This window comes from Mangifera indica, chromosome 6, assembly GCF_011075055.1.
Source record: "Mangifera indica cultivar Alphonso chromosome 6, CATAS_Mindica_2.1, whole genome shotgun sequence".
In the NCBI taxonomy this organism is placed as follows: Eukaryota; Viridiplantae; Streptophyta; class Magnoliopsida; order Sapindales; family Anacardiaceae; genus Mangifera; species Mangifera indica.
The window spans coordinates 15,265,094-15,286,728 of NC_058142.1; the positions used below are offsets into that span (position 1 = coordinate 15,265,094).

At 34.3% G+C, this 21,635-nt stretch overlaps 1 protein-coding gene and 1 pseudogene across 1 annotated transcript; one reads left to right on the plus strand and one right to left on the minus strand.

Moving 5' to 3' along the window:
- Nucleotides 1-459: 459 nt before the first annotated feature.
- LOC123218409 (pentatricopeptide repeat-containing protein At4g21300-like) lies at nucleotides 460-3,445 on the plus strand. Its single transcript, XM_044639865.1, has one exon. It carries the CDS (start codon nucleotides 736-738, stop codon nucleotides 3,268-3,270), a length of 2,535 nt encoding a protein of 844 aa, XP_044495800.1. The 5' UTR covers nucleotides 460-735; the 3' UTR covers nucleotides 3,271-3,445.
- A 5,999-nt stretch (nucleotides 3,446-9,444) lies between these two features.
- On the minus strand, nucleotides 9,445-14,993 carry LOC123219704 (annotated as a pseudogene).
- Between the last annotated feature and the right edge of the window lie 6,642 nt (nucleotides 14,994-21,635).

The following is a 21,635-nucleotide window of genomic DNA, read 5'->3' on the forward strand; positions in this document are numbered from 1 at the left end:
TAAATTCAATTTTGATAAATGTAAATTGGATTTCATAATTAAGAATTATATAGTTAAAATTGTTTCAAATATTATTATAATAATTATTTAAATGATTCACTAATTCAACATTCAGTAGAAGTGGTTTAGGGTCATGTTAACGTGTAGACTAGTGTTTCTTAAAAATTTACGAATAATGTCAATATTTGTGAATAAAACAGATGATGTCAAAACCTCTTAAAAAATGTTATAGGTCTACATAGTACAACCCACAAAATTTAAATTTTTTTTTAAAATTATAATATTTTGATAGATTAACTTATAAAAACACATATGATAGCATGACTCGTCATTTCATGAGTCTTGAGGTTTGGTGGGTGGACACAAACTATCAAAACTTTAATTTTTATAGGTCTTAACAAGATATGATCTATGATATATTAGACTTTGTCATTTTAAACTTGATACAGCACAATTCAACCAATTACCACCTTTAACCGTCAATCAAACCAAGATAGACCAGATTGACCCCTGAACATTGGTGTAATTTTTCAAATGAAGTTTCATTTTCTTATGAATTTTGAATAAAAAGTTATTTATATAATTAGTTGCTCAGATTTTCTAATATCCTGTCTTTTGCTTCCCTCCCCGCCATTTACCGTTTAAACTTTAAAATTGCTAGCTTCTTGCACAACAAACTCGCAAATACTCGACAGTTCCTTCAATCAAGATGCTCTGTAATTTCTGCAAGTCATAATGTACCAAAGAATCAGAATTATCATTCCATCACACGATTTTATTTTTTCATTTAAACCCAAATTCATACACGCAATCACGAACTCTAAACCCTTGTGTCAAAACACCAAAACTCCACTGGCAACTCATTTAGGGTCAATCTTGGAGGCTTTTTCTGATTACCCTTTTGCTCTTCAACGAGCTAATAAACAAGTCCATGCTCAGTTCATTGTCAATAAAATCAGCACCAATGCTTCACTGGGTGCAAAGATTTTGGGTATGTATGTTCTTTGTGGGAGTTTTGTTGATGCCATTAACTTGTTTTATTGTCTTGAATTGAGGACTAGTTTGCCTTGGAATAGGATGATCAGAGTGCTTGTTCAAATGGGTTGGTTTGATTTTGCCTTGTTGTTTTATTTTAAGATGTTGAGTTTTGGAGTTGTTCCTGATAATCATACTTTTCCTTCTGTGATTAAAGCTTGTGGTTCTTTGGATGATGTTAGATTAGGGAGAATCGTTCATGAAACGATTCGTGAACTGGGTTGTGAGTTTGATGTGTTTGTGGGGAGTTCTTTGGTTAAGTTCTATGCAGAGAAAGGCTGCATTGATGAGGCGCATTGTTTGTTTGATGAAATGTCTGAGAGAGATTGCGTTTTGTGGAATGTGATGCTTAATGGGTATGTAAAATCTGGGGAACTAGGTAATGCTATTAAGTTGTTTAAAGAAATGAGAAGAAGTGAGATTAAACCGAATTCTGTGACATTTGCTTGTGTTTTGTCCATCTGTGCTGTGGAAGGAATGATTGAGTTTGGTATGCAACTTCATGGTTTTGCAATAGGTTGTGGACTGGAGTTTGACTCGCCTGTGTCTAATTCACTGTTGACTATGTATTCGAAGTGTGAGCAGCTGTCTGATGCATGTAAATTGTTTGAACTGATGCCTCTGATTGATTTGGTGACGTGGAATGGGATGATTGCTGGACATGTACAAAATGGGTTTATGGGTGAGGCTTTGGATTTGTTTTCTAAGATGATATCTTCTGGTGTCAAACCAGACCCGATCACCTTTTCAAGTTTTCTTCCTTCAGTTGCTAAATTAGCAAGTCTTAGGCAAGGTAAGGAAATTCATGGTTATATAATACGAAATGGTGTGCCTTTGGATGCATTCTTGAAGAGTGCACTTATTGATTTATACTTAAAGTGCAGGGATGTGAAAATGGCGTGCAAGATTTTTAACTTGAGCTCCACAAGTGATGTTGCAATGTGCACAGCAATGATTTCTGGCTTTGTACTTAATGGGATGAACAGTGATGCTTTAAAGAAATTTCGGTTTTTAATTCATGAAAACATGACTCCAAATGCTGTAACCCTAGCAAGTATATTACCAGCAATAGCCGGTTTGGCTGCTCTGAAATTGGGAAAGGAATTACATGGTAATGTCTTGAAGAACGGGCTTGATAGGAAATGCCAAGTAGGAAGTGCAATTGCAGTCACGTATGCAAAGTGTGGAAGACTGGATCTTGCTCATAAAATTTTTGGAGGAATGTTAGAAAAGGATGTTATTTGTTGGAATTCAATGATCACAAGTTGTTCCCAAAATGGCAAATCAGAGGAGGCCATTGATCTTTTTCGTCAAATGGGGTTGGAAGGAATGAAATATGACCATGTGAGCATATCAGCTGCTCTTTCTGCTTGTGCAAACTTACCTGCGCTGCATTTTGGGAAAGAAATTCATGGTTTCATGATCAAAGGTTCTTGCCGCTTTGATCTCTTTGTAGAGGGTGCACTGATAGACATGTATGCTAAATGTGGAAAGTTGGATTTTTCCCGTGCCGTGTTTGACATGATGAGGGGAAAGAATGAAGTGGCATGGAATAGCATCATTGCTGCTTATGGAAGCCATGGACACCTTAAGGAATCTCTTGCTCTTTTCCATGAAATGTTGGAAAATAAAATTCAGCCTGATCATGTCACCTTTCTTGCAATAATCTCTGCTTGTGCTCATGCTGGCCAAGTTGATGATGGAATTCACTACTTCCATTGCATGACCCAAGAATATGGTATCCCAGCTCATCTGGAGCATTATGCATGCATGGTAGATTTGTTTGGGCGTGCGGGTTGTTTGGATAAAGCATTTGAAACTATAAATAGTATGCCATTTTCACCAGATGCAGGTGTATGGGGAACATTGCTTGGAGCATGTCGGGTCCATGGCAATGTTGAGCTAGCTGAATTTGCTTCAAAACATCTTTTTGATTTGGACCCACAGAACTCTGGCTACTATGTGTTGCTTTCAAATATACACGCTGATGCCGGACAGTGGGGAAATGTGCTTAAGATAAGATGTATGATGAAAGAAAGAGGAGTTGAAAAGGTTCCAGGGTATAGCTGGATTGAGGTTAACAATACAACTCATATTTTCGTCGCTGCCGATGAAAGTCACCTTGAGTCTGCTCAGATTTATAAATTGCTAAAGAGTCTTCTTATTGAGCTGAGAAAAGAGGGTTATGTTCCTCAACCCTATCTTCCAATGCATCCACAAACCTTGAAGTTGTGATTACTGGAGAATGACCACTTCTTCTTCTCTTTTGGTCACCAAAGCAATGTTCTTCCATCAAACTAAGGTACTGCACATCCATCTACTCAAACCATTTTTTTTATTTATAAACTTGTAAATTCTATGTTCTACTGTAATATTATGTTGAAAATATATATCAATTCTATTAAGATTCTTTTATCTTAGCAAACATGAGATCTGGTCTTTTTAATAGAAAGTTAATTTTTAGGAACATGACAAGAACTACCAAAAATTGATAATAACTGAGATCACATGTAATCAGATTTTTCAAGCCAGGTTAATGGATTAAACTTATAAACAGATTTTCTAGGTACATAAGAATAATTGTGTTGTCAATAATTAGATTAAAGATAGATTTGAGTTGAGTCTAACTCAAAAAAGGGCCAATTTCAGCTTGACTCACTTGATTTGGTGAATAATAATGCTAGAGAAGGTGAACATTAATGCTAGAGAAGAAAAAAAGAATTGTTAGTGAAACGAGAGTTGACACAAGTGTCAATTGTAAGTTGAGCTCGAGCTTAACTAGAGAAAGTCTTTTAGTTTGAGTTTGACTTGTTTGAGCCAAATTGCGAGCCGAGCCTAGGCCAACTTGGCTCAAATCTACTTTTAAGTTAAATACTCAGGTTTCTTTTCTAACAGGATAATCTTAACTCAAACAAATCTAAGGAAAACTTCTAGTGAATGATACAAACATTCATACACCTAAACTCTTTCCTCTTAAACTTAATCTAATACTTTACAGAACAGAGATGTTTGAAGTCAATAGAAAAGCATTTAATTTTGCCAACTGAATTATTGAACAACTTACTTGGCTGCTGGATTAAATTAGAAGAACAATAAGCATTTGTAACACATTTTGAATCTAATACTTGAGCTTGCGTACTATGACCTCACTCATTCTTAATTGAGGTTTCTTCAGGAATCTTTGTGCATATTTCTTCTGGAATTTCATTTACTGTGTGATGAATTTGATTATTGCAGTAAGAAATAATTGTTGATTTGTTGGCATTAATTCTGCATCTTCCTGTTGTTAACATATCTTGAGCTATAATACTTGTTTGTGATTCGATTTGTATGCCTGAGTAAGTTGAGGACATAAATGCATATTCCGAGGCACTATGCTGAATCTTTTTGTGCATTTCTCATTTCTATATAGTAAATTCTAAAGATTCATGGAGAAAGTCAGCTTTAAAATGTGGTGTGCAGGGCAGAGGTGTCAAATGGGTTGAATTGACCTAACACGATGACACATTACTCATTAGTCTCATTATCTCTACACATTACATGAAATAATACATCATTTAGGCCATGTTGGTTGGGATATAACTCTTAATTGTATCAACATTCTTGCATCAATCTTGTCGTATTGCATGCATCAACCCTAGTCTAGAAGGAAAAACCAAAAACAACAGGAAAACACTTGAAATCCTTACGTAGTTCGCCCAAAAATCGCATCTGAAGCAACATAAAACAATACGACACAAACCTAATTTGTAGAGATGAGTAGGTCTGGGTATCTTGATAAAAAACAGAGAACCAGAACCAAAATAAATCGATTTCAAGAAATAGAAATGGGGTCGAGCGATTGATCGGGTATCTTAAATATAGTTTCATATCTGGTTCTCAAGTTAGTTTCGATTCTTTGTGGGTGGAATCGGAATTGGCTAATTATACAAAAATTGAAACTGAAACCTACTAAATATTGGTCAATTCCAAGTAGAAACTGAAAGTAAAAGTCTAGTACCTAACAATTTCGATTCCATGTGGGTCTTTTACTCATCCCTACTAGTTTGCATCTTGGACTAGACCAACATAAAACTCTCTAGATATGAAAAATTATGAAAAATCTTTCTTTCACCAATCTACACAAACGAAGCAAGTTGTATGTAAATACTGGAAGAAAAGCTTGGTCCCCACGAAAGCTCAAGTCTTTCTCTATCACTTCTTTGTTGAGAAAATTGTTGAAAATGAAACTGATAATGGCCCTTCAAAGGTCTTGGTCTTGGTATAATTAAAGCCAAGTTGTGGCTGCAAAAAGATGTCTCTAAAGCAAGTAACACCTGCTTGGGAAAATCAGGTCTTATCTTGAAATGGGATTTTCATCATGTAATCAACCATAACAGTGGTATTAATGATTGATTAATAAATCAAAATTTTGTTCTTTGATTGAGATTTTCTTAATTAGCTAGCTAGCATAAATGGAAATCATGGTGTTGATGGTGACACATAAATTATTTGGCACTATTGTTACACCAAAACATACTTGAATGTGGTGTTTTAAACCTTGAAATGGTGTCTGTCACTCCAATCCGTTCAATTAAGATATAATGGTTAATTTATTCTAAATTAATCATATAACAATATATTATCTAAATATTTAATTAAATAAATATATATAATATTATTGTTTTCCTAAATTATTTGTGTTATCTGATTACTTGATGCTCATACAAACTGCCCAGAAATTAACCAAATAAATTAGAGAACACTTAACCTTTGTGTACGAAGAGTTGATTGGTGAACCTGGGGCTGGATTTAAATCGAATCGAATCAAACATAACTTGATTTGTATGAAATTGAGTTTGAGCTTGAGCTTGAACTCGTTTCAAATAAGCTTAAGTTCAACTCGTTTCAAAAGAGCAGAACTTGAGTTTGAATTGAGTTTTTAACTAATTCGTTATTAAAACGATATCGTTTTAATATATATTGATCAAAATAATATTATTTTATATCAAAATTTTTAATTCATAAGTTTGATAAGTTAAACACTTTAAAGTTTAAATTCAAAAATATTGAACTTTTAAACTTAAATTTGAATTCAAACTGGTTTGAATTTAATTTATTTTAAATTTAGTTGAATCAAATTCAACCTCAAAGCTCAGTTCAAAGCATAACCCCTGTGAACCAAATTGAGAACTGTTCAGAATATTTTTGGGCGTGGAAGATACACCTGTCACACAATCCTTTCACTGCATGTACATCCCAACAAGGAAAAGTAATATGCTCATGACACGACTTACAAAAATAAAAAAATATAAAATATAAATATATAATTAATATTTGATAGAATGACCCCCTAAAAGGATTTATAGAGGCAGAACTCAGGGGTTTGGACCATGCTATGAACCTTTTCGACAAATCGGCATAGCTCATAATTTCATGGGTCTTGGTCTGGTATGGCTTATGGGCCCAAGGTTACACCAAATAAGATATAATATGACCCAATTTGGTTTAGAAACATGTCTCTTCCCAATATTGTTTTGAAAATCAGATCTATTGGTTTAATCAATTGAATCAAAAATTAACTTCAAATATAGTCTAATTAATATTAAAAAGTGGTTTACTTATTAATTCAATTAAACTTAGTTAAAACCAATGAATTAAATGAACCGATTAAAATCGATAAAACTAAGTTATAAAAATTTAGAGTATTTTTAAAAATTTTAATTATTTTTGAATAATTTGATTAGTTTATATTAGAGTAGATGAATTTTTAAATGTTTGTAAGGAAAACATAAGTTCAAAAATAAATTTAAAAAAAATCTCATATCCATTGAAATATTTTCTTTAAACAATAATTTGTAGAATTATATGTTTTTCTGTATTATGAAATAGAGACTTTTTTAAATCTAATTATTTTATTGAAATCTGGTAAATAATTGTCGGGATATTAATTAAAATCGAAAAAATTTTTTTTGCCTAAACCTTTTTAGACAAACGTATAACAATTTTATTTTTATAAGCAAATTTACTTTTAATTCCAAAAATACTCTTCTCGACTTATTACGTGACTTTTAGCAACTTATGTATGCGTATCACAGTATATGGGTGCGTACAAGGTGTGTAAGTACATATATGGTGCGTGCAGGGTGGGTAGGGTGAGTACAAGGTGCGTGCAGGGTGTGTACGGTGCGTAGGTGCATGCAGGGTGCGTACAAAGTGCGTGGATGCGTGTGGGTGCGTACAAAGTGTGTGGATGCGTGTGGGTGCGTACAAAGTGTGTGGATGCGTACAAAGTGTGTGGATGCGTGTGGGTGCGTACAGAGTGTTTGGGTGTGTGTGGAGTGCGTACAGAGTGCGTGGGTGTATGCGGAGTACGTACAAGGTGCGTGAGTGAGTAAATAAATAAATAAATAAATAAATAAATAAATAAATATATATATATATATATATATATATATATATATATATATATATATATATATATATATATATATATATATATATATATATATATATATATATATATATATATACAGGGTGCGCGTAACTGTTGTATATAGATATATAGTTATATATAATAATATAATATAATATTTAAAAAATATAATAAATATATATAATAATATAATATATATATTTAAAAATTATTATTATTATTTATATATATTATATTAAATTAATAATATTATAATATTTAATATAATATATAAAAATAATAATAATAATAATTTTTAAATATATATATATGTTATATTGTTATATATATTTATTATATTTTTTATATATTATATTATTATATATAACTATATATATTTATTTATTTATATTTTTCACGCACCCACGCACCTGTACGCACCCACACACTCTGTATGTACTCCACACGCACCCACATACTCTGTATGCACCCGCACGCACCCTACACGCACCCTTCATGTACTCATGCACCCTATGTGCACTACGCACCCTGTACAACCCTTCATATCCCACACACGGAATTGTTGAAAATGACGTAATAAGCGAGAAGGGTATTTTTGAAATTACAAATAAATTTGCTTATAAAGGTAAAACCGCTATATGTTTGCCTAAAAAGGTTTACGCGAAAAAATTTTTGTCAATTTTAATTAATATCCCTTGTCACTATGTAGAGATGATATATTCTAATAATTATAGGTCTGGATATTTGATTTATTTATTTTTTATAAATTTTTAAACAAAATATGTTGACTAATATGATATTATTTAAAAATTTTATTATAATTTAATAATAAGTTGAATCATGAACTAGTAAGACAACTATTTCAATCACCATTCTGATTTTAAAAATATTACTTTCCAATTAACTTGTGTTTTTCTCTTTGGTATTTAATTCGTTTTTTTTTTTCATTTATTTGTTTATTTTAATTATTAACGCATAACAAATCTTCCTTTGATCCAAAAACACAACATTGTAGTCAACACAAGCCCAAACACTAATATTTTGATACTTGGACTTATTTGACCGTAGATTAATTTGAAAATTCTATTAGAATAACAAAAATATCCTTCTATATAAAATAATAATTATAAATGTATTACACAATTCAGTTGGGCCAATTTGAGCAATTCAACCTAGGGTCAAAGCATATATGATAACATCCACATGACAACTACAACAACTTTTGGGATTTGAATTCTTACCCAGATTAGGTTTTTTATTAAATCTCATTCATTTTTTTTAATATAATGATGGTAAAAAAATTATTTTATATATTATTTTAAATGTTAATTCAAACATTAGCCCAATTCAAGTTGAACTACATCTACAGGAATGAAAACATTGTTTTTAGGGTGCGTTTTTGTGAACAATCACAATTACAAGTGCATTTTTACAAAGGTGGCCAGAAAGTCATGATGTGACGTAACGTAACGCTCAACATCATAGTTATATTTCTTGTAACCCTATAAACCAAAAATTAATTTGTATCGGACATAAGCATTATTAGATGAATCACACAAATTTGTATTGTTCTAAGTAAATGATTTTGATTTCTAATTTCTTTTTTTCATTTGATTCGTTTCTTGACAACATAATTGTCACACTTGTGACATTTACAGGTCAAACTAATATTTTCATGTCAAAAAAACTAGTGTCTATAACAAAACTCTCTTGCATGATAGCCAATCTGATATCGTTTGTTTATGTGAAATTTATTGAGATGGTACGCCAAAATATTTTTCATAAATAAAACTATATGTATAAACAAATCATACAAATTTCTTCATATTAACGTGGTAACGTATGATTAGATGATATAATTATTTATTTTTTCTTTTACTTCAAATTTACTTAATCATATATTATCACATCAATTTGTATGGATAAATAATGAGATTTATTTGTATATGTAGTATTTCTTATTTTTCATTCACTCTCTCTGTATTTACTTTTTGTTAAAATGGTGAGCAATATTGCAGAAGTTCCTCAAATGCATGCATGGTTTCTACATCAAATCCTCCTGCAAACTGCATCAAAAATTGAAGAAATCAATCAGTCATTTTTCTTCATGATCAACCAAAAACCATATTTTCCTGAAACATTTAAGACTGTTCATGATCTATCAACAGTAGACATATGTCACTTAAGACTGTTCAATTTTACAAATTTCTGAAACATTTTACAAAATTTTTTATATATTTATGTGGAGTCAGAAGCATCAAGTTATTTATGCAACAAACCTGATGAATTCTGAAAGCAAATCTTACTCCTTGAAGAAGCATATAGTCCATTGCAGGATCCTTTTCCAATCCAGTCTTTGATTGAAGTTCCATAGCAACCCTCTTCACATATTTCTTAGCCAACTTGACTGTGCCAAACTTTATCTGAATTCAAGCAGTGCTCAATGATAAATGGACTAAATTCTTAGGAATTACAAGTAAATATTTTCTCTAGCCTACTCTGACTATCCCAAAATTTATCAAGATATCAAGTTTTACCTTGATAATGATTCCATTGTCAAGCATCCAATCTGTAGGAATTTTGAAATTCTTGCAATTTTGTATAAGGGATTCTCTCATCTGGAGAAGGTTGTAAACAGTTCTGTCCATCCTGGCAGTAGATATCAGAAACCATTATGAACAAGAGAGATTTGCTTGGTAGAGTAAAATAATTTTTGGAGAGCCGATCCATTTGTCTAGAGAAAATTGATCTTACTTCTCAGACAAGGCAACCATTTTCTTTAGTGCCATATCACAAGGCACTCTTGGATCATCTTTGTAATAAGACACTTCAGTCTCTGGTTTCTTGAGATCTCTACACCCGAAAGCTGCCTTGCGTAATGTGTCAGCTTTCTTCTCTGGCTAATCAAAACGCTTTAGAACTGCCGTTTCATCCACTTATTGGTAATATGCAAACATGATTATCAGGGACGATAAAGATTTGGTTGTTCTTTCTTATGGTAATATATTTTCTAGGATACAGTTAGAATCTCCTTTTACTCAGAATAGAATCAAAGCTATTCCTAATCAGGACATCAGCTATTGCAATGAGTACATGGGAATCATTATAATTTGCTGACAAAGTTTTATAAATTGAAGTGCTTACTAGTAGGAGTTCAATCAACTTACAAGGAAGCAAAGTTCATCATCAGGCCATTTCACAAATGCCACAACATCTTCAATGTTTTGATAATTGCCTTGTTCACCTCCCTTATTGATGACTTCACAAATTCTCCTTATGTGGCACCATCAGCCTTTATCTACACAACAAATGACAATGACAATATTTAAGGATTGCGAACAATGCCAGAACTCAAAGAGTTTTAAACAAATTTGCTATAATAATTGTTTATACTACAACATAGACAGATAAGAAGACAAGAAAAGAGCATTTGACCTCATAATAATAATTTGAATTTCCATCCAACTTTCTATGAGACTTCATGATCCCAAAGCTTTTTGCCCTTACCTATACAAATATCAAACTGCATATAGGATTCAGGAGCTCAACCAAATTATAAAAGTTTAAAGTTATATGATATAGTTAATGATGTCATATTAACAATGCATAAATACTTATTGCAAGCAAATAGGAGGACCGATTTTCAATTTCACCAATCCTGCTGCTACGAACATTTGCTATATCTGAGGCCTTAGCGATACCTCCATTTGAGGAGACTTTTCTAGAATCTCTCTTCATAAGTGAGTGGTAAAACTCAACTACTTGTGAAGCTCTTTGCACCACCACGGTAGTACTACTCACTAAGAACTTTAGAGGAGGTGGTGGAAGAGGCAAAGGTGGAGGTGGTAGAGGTAGAGAAATTTGAGCTGAACCTTCCTCTTTAGGCCTATTGGATATAGAACAAGAAGGCCTTGAAGGGGGATTGGGTATGCACAAAGCTCTTTTCTTGACATTATTCACTTGCAAACAGTTTTTAGAAAGTTGTTGGGATCTTTGAAATATACCAAGATCATACTTTTGAGAAGCTAGTAAATCTGCTTCCCTTTCCATGTCTTTTGTATACATAAAGCCATCAGATTGCCTTTTCATACTTAGAGTCAACTCTTCCGCACTGTATTTTGATCTGCTTATATAATGTCTTCTTCTAGGACTTTTCTCTTTCTCTAATTAGACCTAAGTCTTATCTAAAAGATTATCAGGGTCAGCTTGGTGCTTCCTCACCAAAATTAAGCCATTTCTTCAACTTTTCAATCAAATTTAGCCTCTTGCCAACATTATATTCCAAGCATTCATTGTTTTGAGAAGGCTAAAAACCAATAATTTCACACATACTCTTAGCTGAATCAGGGCTTGATGTTTTTTCTATTGAACCCAAATTGTGCAACTCATCCCTTAAACATGAATTGACCCCCTAAGGTACACAAGCTCTTCAACCTCATTTAATCTACTTATCTGTAGACCTTCAACTTGTTTACACAAATCTTCATTTGTGTGTTTTAGTAGAGATGCCTCTGCCTTGAATTTTGCAACAATATCCTCTAAATGACCACCATAACCACAACCCAAGTCAATGAAACAAAAAAAATCAAACAACATAACTCTATACAATTAATAATTTCAGTTTTAAGATAATGCAACGTGAAATACAACAAACAATTAGTTAGTCACATTCATATACCTTAGAAGCTTTAGCAAGAGAAGTTAGTTGAGACTCCATGGAAGAGAGTTTGCAAGCAAGATTCCTTTTTTGCATCTGCAACTCTTTATTCAATCTTCTCAACTCAACCACTTCCATCTCTAAATTCTTTGAACTCGATCCCATGGACATATTTTCTCCGTTCTTTTTCTCAACAATCAAACTCAATTGCTTGGCTAAAATTGTCTTCTTTTCTTCTAACACTCTAACTCTCTGAACAAGCTTATCAACCCTAGTTTTCCTCACTTCTAGCTCTCTCTCAATCTCCAAAATCTCTGGACTCCTTTTCAACTTTGACAACTCTGCCTGTAATTTAAACTCTCTCTCTTTAGATTCTTGAAGCAAGGTCCTCAAACTATCCAACTTAAGAAATAAGTCATGTGACCCTGAAGATTGTCTTTTGTGAGTTTGATATGAATGTGGTTGAATTTGAGCTAAGTTCATCGAGCAAGACAAGTCTCTAGTTAACGATCTTTTTACTCACAATGAAACAATTGAGCCCTTTTGGCTACTGACATCTGAGTTTGATAAAAGAAGCTTCTTGCTCACAATAATTGTGTTTTGCAATTTAGTTTTCTTATCAGCTGTGAACCCTTTAACTATGTTTGACCCCCATAAAGCCCGAGGTTTTGAATGATTTACTCCTCTATTTTTGCCACTTTGAGGCTTATTTGGAGCTTGGTTTTGGTTAGCAAACCTTCACCATTTTTGTTTGATTTTGATTTTCCTCTTTCATTTAGAAGAAAGTACATAAACTTCAAACTCAGAATTTTTTAAAACTACAAGAACAAAAATAACTAGACTAAAACAAAAACCCAGAGGCAAAAAAGAATTTTTCAACAATCTAAAAAATAGAAAATCTATAAAAGCTCAAGCTTGAGTATGGAATTACACAAATTTCAAACTCAAAACTATCTAAAATTGTAAGAAAAATCTAAACAAACTAACATGAAACCCAAAACAAAAAAACCAATAACAAAAAGGGATTCTCTAAAAATCTGAAAGAGAAGCTCAACCTTTAAAAACTCAATCTTTAATACAGAACTACACAAATTTCTAACTTAAAACTATCTAAAACTACAAGAAAAATCAAAACAAACTTGCCTGAAACAAAAAAACCCAAAAACAAAAAGGGATTTTCTGACAATCTGAAACATAAACTTAAACTGTAAAACCTTTATGTTAATTACTGTTGGGAACAATCATGCCGAAAATCAATAGTCTATGAATAATCGTAAATAGAAATTTGTGTACCTAGATTTGAGTTCCGATGAAGCCTATTCGAATATGATGTGAAGTGTTGACGTTAATCATTTTCACGATGTCATTTCATTCGGAGACAAGATCTCTTTGTTATATTGTTTTTGGTTTTGTGTTTTTGTTTTTCTCAAGAGAATAAGCAAATATTCTTCTATTAAAATGTAATAGTGTGTCTTATCTTTGGGGAGGTAGTTTGGACTTTAAATAAGAGTCCAACTACCAATAATTGCCCATAACAGTCAAAGCAAATTGGGTCAAGTCGACTTGTCATAGGTGAATCCAGACCCGATATCTCCCACTCACACATGATGAAAGATTCAAACCAAATACTTAGCCATAGAAATTCCATTTACAGTATTTTTCATACTTGCAAATGTGTCATGCGACCTTGCGAGTAACCTGCATTTGGGAGCTAAATACTATGCATCTATTAAAAATAGCATAGTCGTTTCAACCTGAATAAAACAAAATAAAGCATTTGTAACATCCCTCCCTAGAAGTACTACCCACCAAAGGAGAAATGTTGCGAATTAATATCCAGAGTGTTTATTTTTTTTTCTTTTAAAATACTTTAACATGAACGCATCACTAAAAGTGTTTAAAAATTATTTTAAGAAAACTGAAAATTTGAAAGCGAACAAAAGATGTATATACTCATGTGAAAACTCATCTGAAAGCATCTGAATACGTGGAGTAATCATATACAGTTGTACCATCATCTCAAAAAGGTCAAAAGTCAATAAAAACATGCCACTAGATGCATGTAATATAAACCAGAGATAACTTGCTCTAGCCGGATTTACCTACGCTGATCTGACCCTGCCTCATAGCTACCTCGATCATCTGTACCTACAATCATGAAAGAAAAGGAAGTGAGTGAAAAGAACACTCAGTAAGGAAAAAGAATTAAGTAAACTATTTCTTTTTCTGTTCTAACTCACTTTCGGGACTCAACCTCACTTATAACTCTTATAAGAAATAAAGGGGATAATCTAGTTCATGCTTTACTATTTGGGTCATACTTTGTCCCATCTGATGTCTATTTGATACTTTCTAGAAGTTGACTATAGGGATTTGGCATTTTTCTAAGTTACAGCTCTCTTCCTTTCTTTCATTACACCATTTCTAAATCTGAATTGAGCTCTACTACGAGCATGCTCTACTATGAGCGGACCTTATTGTGGGTCTATGTCCTACTACGAACGTGTCCTACTATGAATATGTCCTACTACGGGCTGTGTAGTGTAAACTTGAAGCTTTATTGTTTTTGTCTTCTTCCTTTCTCTTTATATACATCTTTATCTCTTTCTCTTTTTCTTTTTCTTTTTTCTTTTTTTTTTAATTTCTTTATATATATATCTAGAGAGTTATATATATATACATATATAAATAAAAACACACATATACATGTGAATATATATATATATATATGACGTAATTGCCCCTAGAACATACCTGAAAGTATTACAACTCTTCCCCCCTCACAAGAATTCTGTCCTCGAAATTCATAAAAACAACCTTGGATACCTCTCCTTCATGGTTTGCTCCATTTCCCAGGTAGCCTCCTCTATCTTCTGGTTTCTCCATAAGACTTTTACTAAAGGAATCTGTCGATTCCTTAGTTGCTTAATTCTTCTGTCAAGTATCTGAATTGGTCTTTCTTCATAACTAAGGTCTTTTGATAACTTAATATCATCTGTATTCACAACCTGAGAATGATCACCAAGGCATTTCCTCAATGATGAGACATGAAATACATCATGAATCCGGTTCATACTCGCTGGTAAGGCTAATCTGTAAGCCACTTTACTAACTATCTCAATTATCTTATATGGACCAATAAATCTGGGAGCTAGCTTTCCTTTCTTTCTGAATCTTATCAAATGCTTGAATGAAGCAACCTTTACAAATAAAAATTCACCTACATTGAATTCCAAGTCTCGACGTCGATGATTTGTATAGCTTTTCTGTTGATCCTGGGCTTGTTTTATTCTCTGCCTGATTAGTTGGACATCATTAATCATTTTCTGGGTCAATTCGGGCCCAAGGGATCTAGATAACACATCTCTCTCTCCTATCTCATCCTAGTGAAGAGGAGAATGACACCTCCTACCATATAATGCCTCATAAGGTGCCATTTGAATAGTCATCTGGTAGCTATTATTATAAGCAAACTCCACCAAGGACAACATTTCTACCCATGTAGCTTTATGATCCAGGCAACAAGCTCTCAACATGTCCTCTAAAATTTGATTAACCTTCTCCGTCTGAGGATGATAGGCCATACTAAATGCCAAATTAGTACCCAAGGATCTTTGGAGACTCATCCAAAAAGTTGATACAAATCTTGTATCACGATCAGATACTATAGTTCTGGGTACACCATATAATCTAATAATCTTCCTAACATATAATCTCCCCAGCTGGTCTGTGGCAGTAGTATCTTTGATGAGCAGGAAATGAGCTGACTTGGCTAATCTATCAACAATCACCCAAATAACATTACATCCATTCTGAGCTCTAAGGAGTCCACTGATAAAGTCCATGAAGATATGCTCTTATTTCCATTCTGGAATAGGTAGAGGCTGAAGCAACCTTGAAGGTCTCTGGTGTTCGACCTTAATTTGTTGACAGGTGAGACATCTAGTAACAAACTCACCTATATCCTTTTTTCATGCCTGACCACTAAAAATATCTTTTTAAATCCTAATACATCTTTACACCCCAGGGTGGGTAGTGTAAAGAGAACTATGAGCCTCTGTAAGAATTCTCTGTCTCAACTCAGTCATCTGAGAAGCATATACTCAATCTCTGAATTTGAGAATTCCATTCGATACTTGAAAATCTATCTCGAAACCCTCATCCACTTACTGAATTTTCTGTTGACACTACTCATCTTTTGTCTAAGCCTCTCGAATCTTATTTATGAGAGTGGGCTAAATCTCTAATATGGCGAAGGCTCCAATCATAAGCTCAATCTGCTATCGGTCCATATCTCTCTGAATTTCTCTCTGGACCGTCAATTGTGATATCATCACGTTCTTACTAAGGGCGTCTATAACCACATTAGCCTTGCTTGGATAGTATTTAATATCACAATCATAGTCTTTTACTAACTCGAGTCATCGCCTCTGCCTCATATTTAATTCCTTCTGAGTGAAGAAATATCTGAAGCTCTTATAGCTAGTATAAATATTACATTTTACCCCTTACAAATAGTGTCTCCAGATTTTCAAAGCAAAAATCATCGCTACTAGCTCCAAATCATGAGTAGGGTATCAGGTTTCGAATTCTTTCAACTGTCTTGAGGCATATGCTATCACCTTACCTCGTTGCATCAATACTACTTCTAAACCACCGTATGAGGCAGCAGTGTATAAATCATACTCAACTCCCTCCTCTGGGAGTGCTAACAAAGGAGCAGTAGTCAATCTTCTTTTCAATTCTTGGAAGCTTGCCTCACAAGCATCTGACCACTGAAATGGCATTGCTTTCTTTGTAAAGGTTGTAAGAGGTCTAGCTAATCTGGCAAATCCCTCCACAAACCTTCGATAATACCCTGCCAAACCCAAGAAACTATAAACCTCCTTAACTGTCTTTGGTCTCTGCCACTCGACCATAGCCTCAATCTTACTTAGATCCACGAATATACCCTCTGTTGAAATCACATGCCCCAAAAAGGTAACTCTATCTAGCCAAAATTCACATTTCGAGAATTTGACATATAATTGTTTCTCTCTCAACCTTTGGAGGGTAAACCTCAAGTACTGCTTATGCTCCTCTCGACTACAAGAATACACTAAGATATCATCAATGAATACCACAATAAATTTATCCAAGTAGTCGTGGAATACCCTGTTCATCAAATCCATAAATATCGCAAGGGCATTTGTCAATCTGAACGATATCACCACAAACTCAAAGTGGCCATACCTCATTCGAAAAGTTGTCTTGGGTATATTCTTCTCTGCCACTCTCACTTGGTGATAACCAGATCTCAAATCTATCTTGGAGAATACCACGGATCCCCTCAACTGATCAAATAAGTTACCAATCCAGGGTAATGGGTACTTGTTCTTAACTGTGACTTTATTTAGCTCTTTGTAATCAATGCACATCCTCATAGACCCGTCTTTCATTTTCACAAATAGGATGAGAGCTCCCTAAGAAGAATGGCTCGATCTGATAAAACCATGATCTAATAACTCTTGAAGCTGCTTCTTCAATTCTTGTAACTCGACAGGGGTCATTCGATAGGGTGTTCTTGAAATAGGTATTATGCCAAGTGCCAACTCTATACTAAACTCAATTTCTCACTCGGGAGCTAATCTCGGTAGCTTACTTGGAAACATATCTAGAAACTTACATACCACTAGCGTCTCATCAATAGTTGGGTCTGACTCAACCTTGCTCACTGCATGAGCCAAATATCCTGTACACCCTTTCTTCAACATTTTACTAGCTTTCAACATACTGATCATCAAACTCCAGATATGACCCTCACTGAACTCGAATTGATCTTCAGAGTCCAAGTTAAATCTCACTTTCTTCCTTTTACAATCAATCTTAGCTCCATATCTCTCCAAAAAGTCCGTCCTTAAAATCATGTCAAAATCTGGCATTTCAAACACAATCAGGTCCACTAGTAACTATCGACCCTGAATCATAATACTTTGTCATAGCAGTATCATCTCACTAATGATTGACCCCCCATCAGGCAACTCGATCATAATCCTTTGGGTTATTCTAACGGGTTGCAACTTTACCCTCTCAAGCAAACTCTTGGCTACAAAACAATGAGTAGCCCCACAATCAACTAAAACATAAATAGGAGTATCAAGATAGAGAATCTGACCCGTGACTGTTGATGGGTTAGCCTCTACTAGTCCTTGGGTAATCGTATAAACTTTGGCTATGACCCCTTCTATAGGTTGCTATTGCTCTACTCTCACTAGGGTAACTGTACAAAAATGAGCAATATGTCCAGGCTGACGACATCTGAAACAAACTGACTGGCCTGTCAAACACTCTCTTCTATGTTATTTCCTACATTTCTGGGAAGCTGGTATCTTAGGTCATTTTTGTTTCTTTCCACTCTTCTAGTTCTTTTTCATGTTTTTGAACTGAAGAGATAGTTTACCTTTTTTGTCTCGGTCTGGAGGAAGGCCTCTCTGTGCTGAAGCTAAACCACTGCTCATCGAGGGAACTAGCATGGCAGTAAGGGGTGTAACATTTTACCCTATCGTCTAACCAAACCTCTTCCTCACAAAAACCACTGCCCTCAAAGCTCTATCGAAGGCCTCTACATATATCTTGGGTGGTTGCGCTCCTGTCATAACATCTCGAGCTATCTCTGGATCTAGCCCATACACGAACTTTTGCATATGCCCCATCTCTGTACTAGCTATCTTGGGGGCATATTGAGACAACTGATTAAACTTTATGAAATATTCCTTTACTGAGTCTATCCCCTGTATTAGATTAATGAACTTTTGGGCCTTAATACAAGTAACATCAACGCCCCTATTCTCTGCCTCAAATCGATGCCTGAACTCGGACCATGTCATCTCTGAGACATTGACCGTCTCCCTAACTAAATTTCACCTTATTCTTGCCCCTGACTTGAAAAGATAGGTGGCATATCTCACTCTCTCCTTACCAGTCATATCAAATAGGGCCATTGCACTCTCTACTGATTCCAACCACTCTTCAATTGCTATTGGGTCCTTTGCACCATCAAAATTTTGAGGTTGGTGCATACTAGGACGGTTGAAAATAGGATGCACCTGAGTCCTCACTGGGGCTGCTATAGATGTTGAAGTAACCTCCTTCATATCATGTCCCTAGATTGGCGACGTATGCGTTATCTCACTTCCCTGTGTAGGAGCACCTCTATGCTCTCTTATCATCTTTATGAAAATCTCTCACACATCATATACACTGAGTGCCCTCTAGGGTACCTGGGGGCCTACTCCTTCACTTTGGCTCCTCTAAGAGGCATCTACTGGTGTTCAACTCATAGGTCCTGAAAATGAACACATTAGTCTCATAAAACTTAGCAGGTATAAGTGAAAACTTAACTTACAGTAATCGGCTGCAAGGGTGGTCAGCGTGGTTGGAGGGTATTCCATATCTGTGTTACTTTAGATTACTCCATTTTGTTTTTAGAAAACATCTTTTAGGTTCCTAAAATCATGCTCTGCTACCAACTTGTAACATCCCTCCCTAGAAGTATTACCCACCAAAGGAGAAATGTTACGAATTAATATCCGAAGCATCTATTTTTTTCTTTTAAAATACTTTAACATGAACGCATCACTAAAAGTGTTTAGAAATTATTTTAAGAAAACTGAAAATTTGGAAGTGAACAAAAGATGTATATACTCATGTGAATACTCATTTGAAAGCATCTAAATATGTGGAGTAATCATATACAATTGTACCATCATCTCAAAAAGGTTAAAAGTCGATAAGAACATGCCACTGTATGTATGTAATATAAACCAGAGATAACCTGTTCTAACCGGATCTACCTACGCTGACCTAACCCTGCCTCGCAGCTACCTCGATCACTTGTACCTGTAATCATGAAAGAAAAGGAAATGAGTGATAAGAGCACTCAGTAAGGGAAAAGAATTAAGTAAATTGTTTCCTTTCCTGTTCTAACTCACTCTCGGGACTCAACCTCACTCATAACCCCTATAAGAAATCGAGGGGATAATCTGGTTCATGCTTTACTATTTGGGTCATACTTTGTCCCATCTGATGTCTATTTGATACTTTCTGAAAGTTGACTATTAGGATTTGGCACTTTTCTAAGCTCGAGCTCTTTTCCTTTCTCTCACTACACTATTTCTGAATCTAAATTGAACTCTACTACGAGCATACTCTACTACGAACGGACTCTACTGTGGGTCTATATCCTACTACGGACGTGCCCTACTACGGGCGGTGTAGTGTAAAGTGCCCCCTTATAGTTCATAGCATGCATGCGGACCTTATATCTTACTAATTTTGCTTTCATTTAAATTTATTCATAACTCACTAGACCATACTTCTGGGACGACCCCTAAATCTTAAGCCCCAAATTCCTTTTCTTGCTTTTTTTTCTTTTCTTTTTCTCTCGTTTCTTTCCTTTCCTTTCTTCTCTTTTCTTTCTTTTCCTTTCCAAAACTGTGAAATACTGTTCACAACCCTGTTCATTTGACAGGGTAGCCTTATTTTTCATACAATTTCATAGTCCAAATGGTTTCTAATTCATAGAAGCTATATATCGTTGAAAAGAGGATTCAAAGAGCTTTCCAAAAAGCTATAATAACACTCATAATTCATTAGATAAGGTAGTCAAAACGTGAGATGAAATCAGTGGCAAAAAATGCCTCCTTTGTTTATTTAGTAAAACAGTCCTTGTGGTTCATACAATATTTAACAGTCCAAATGATCCCTAATTCATACAAGCTATATATTACTGAAAAGAGAATTCAAAGAGATTTCCAACAAGATATAATAGCACTTATAACTCATTAGATAAGATAGTCAAAACATGAGATGAAATCAGTGGCAAAAACTGTTTTCACTGTTTATTTGGTAAAACAGTCCTTTTGGTTCATACAATATTTAATAGTCCAAATAATCTCAAATTCATACAAAATATATATCGTTGGAAAGAGGATTCAAAGAGCTTTCCAACAAGCTATAATAGTACCCATTATTCATAAGATAAAGTAATCAAAACATGGGACAAATACAGTGGCAAAACTGTAAATATTGTCTAACTCTCTGCCATCAACAAAATCACACACATAGACACCCCAAATGGCAAAACAACATTTCTCAACTTCAAAATCATCATTTATAACATAGATCCAAGGAACCAAAGGCCTACAACATGCAATATATCAAGGATGATACCCCTTACCTTATTTTAAGCCAATTTTTGCAAGCTGACTTCCTTTTCCTTGTGTTGCTTCCTTTATCACTAAAATACACTAACATATTCATATAACATGTATCAAATATATATAATCATAGGTAAAGGGAAAGGAAGGAGATCTTTTGGTTACCAAAGCTTCCAAAGTGCTTCTTTTTTTTCTCTTCTTATTTTATCTTCCAAAATCCCTTCAATTCCTCCCTTTGGCTTCACAAAACAAAAGAAAATAACATGAAGGAGGCTGGCTGCTGGAGCGGGAGAAGAAGATGCTAGAAAAACTTGAAGCTTTATTGTGTTTG

Excerpts from the sequence above, each read along its gene's own strand:
- LOC123218409 (XM_044639865.1), top strand. The coding sequence starts at position 736 with ATGTACCAAAGAATCAGAATTATCATTCCATCACACGATTTTATTTTT.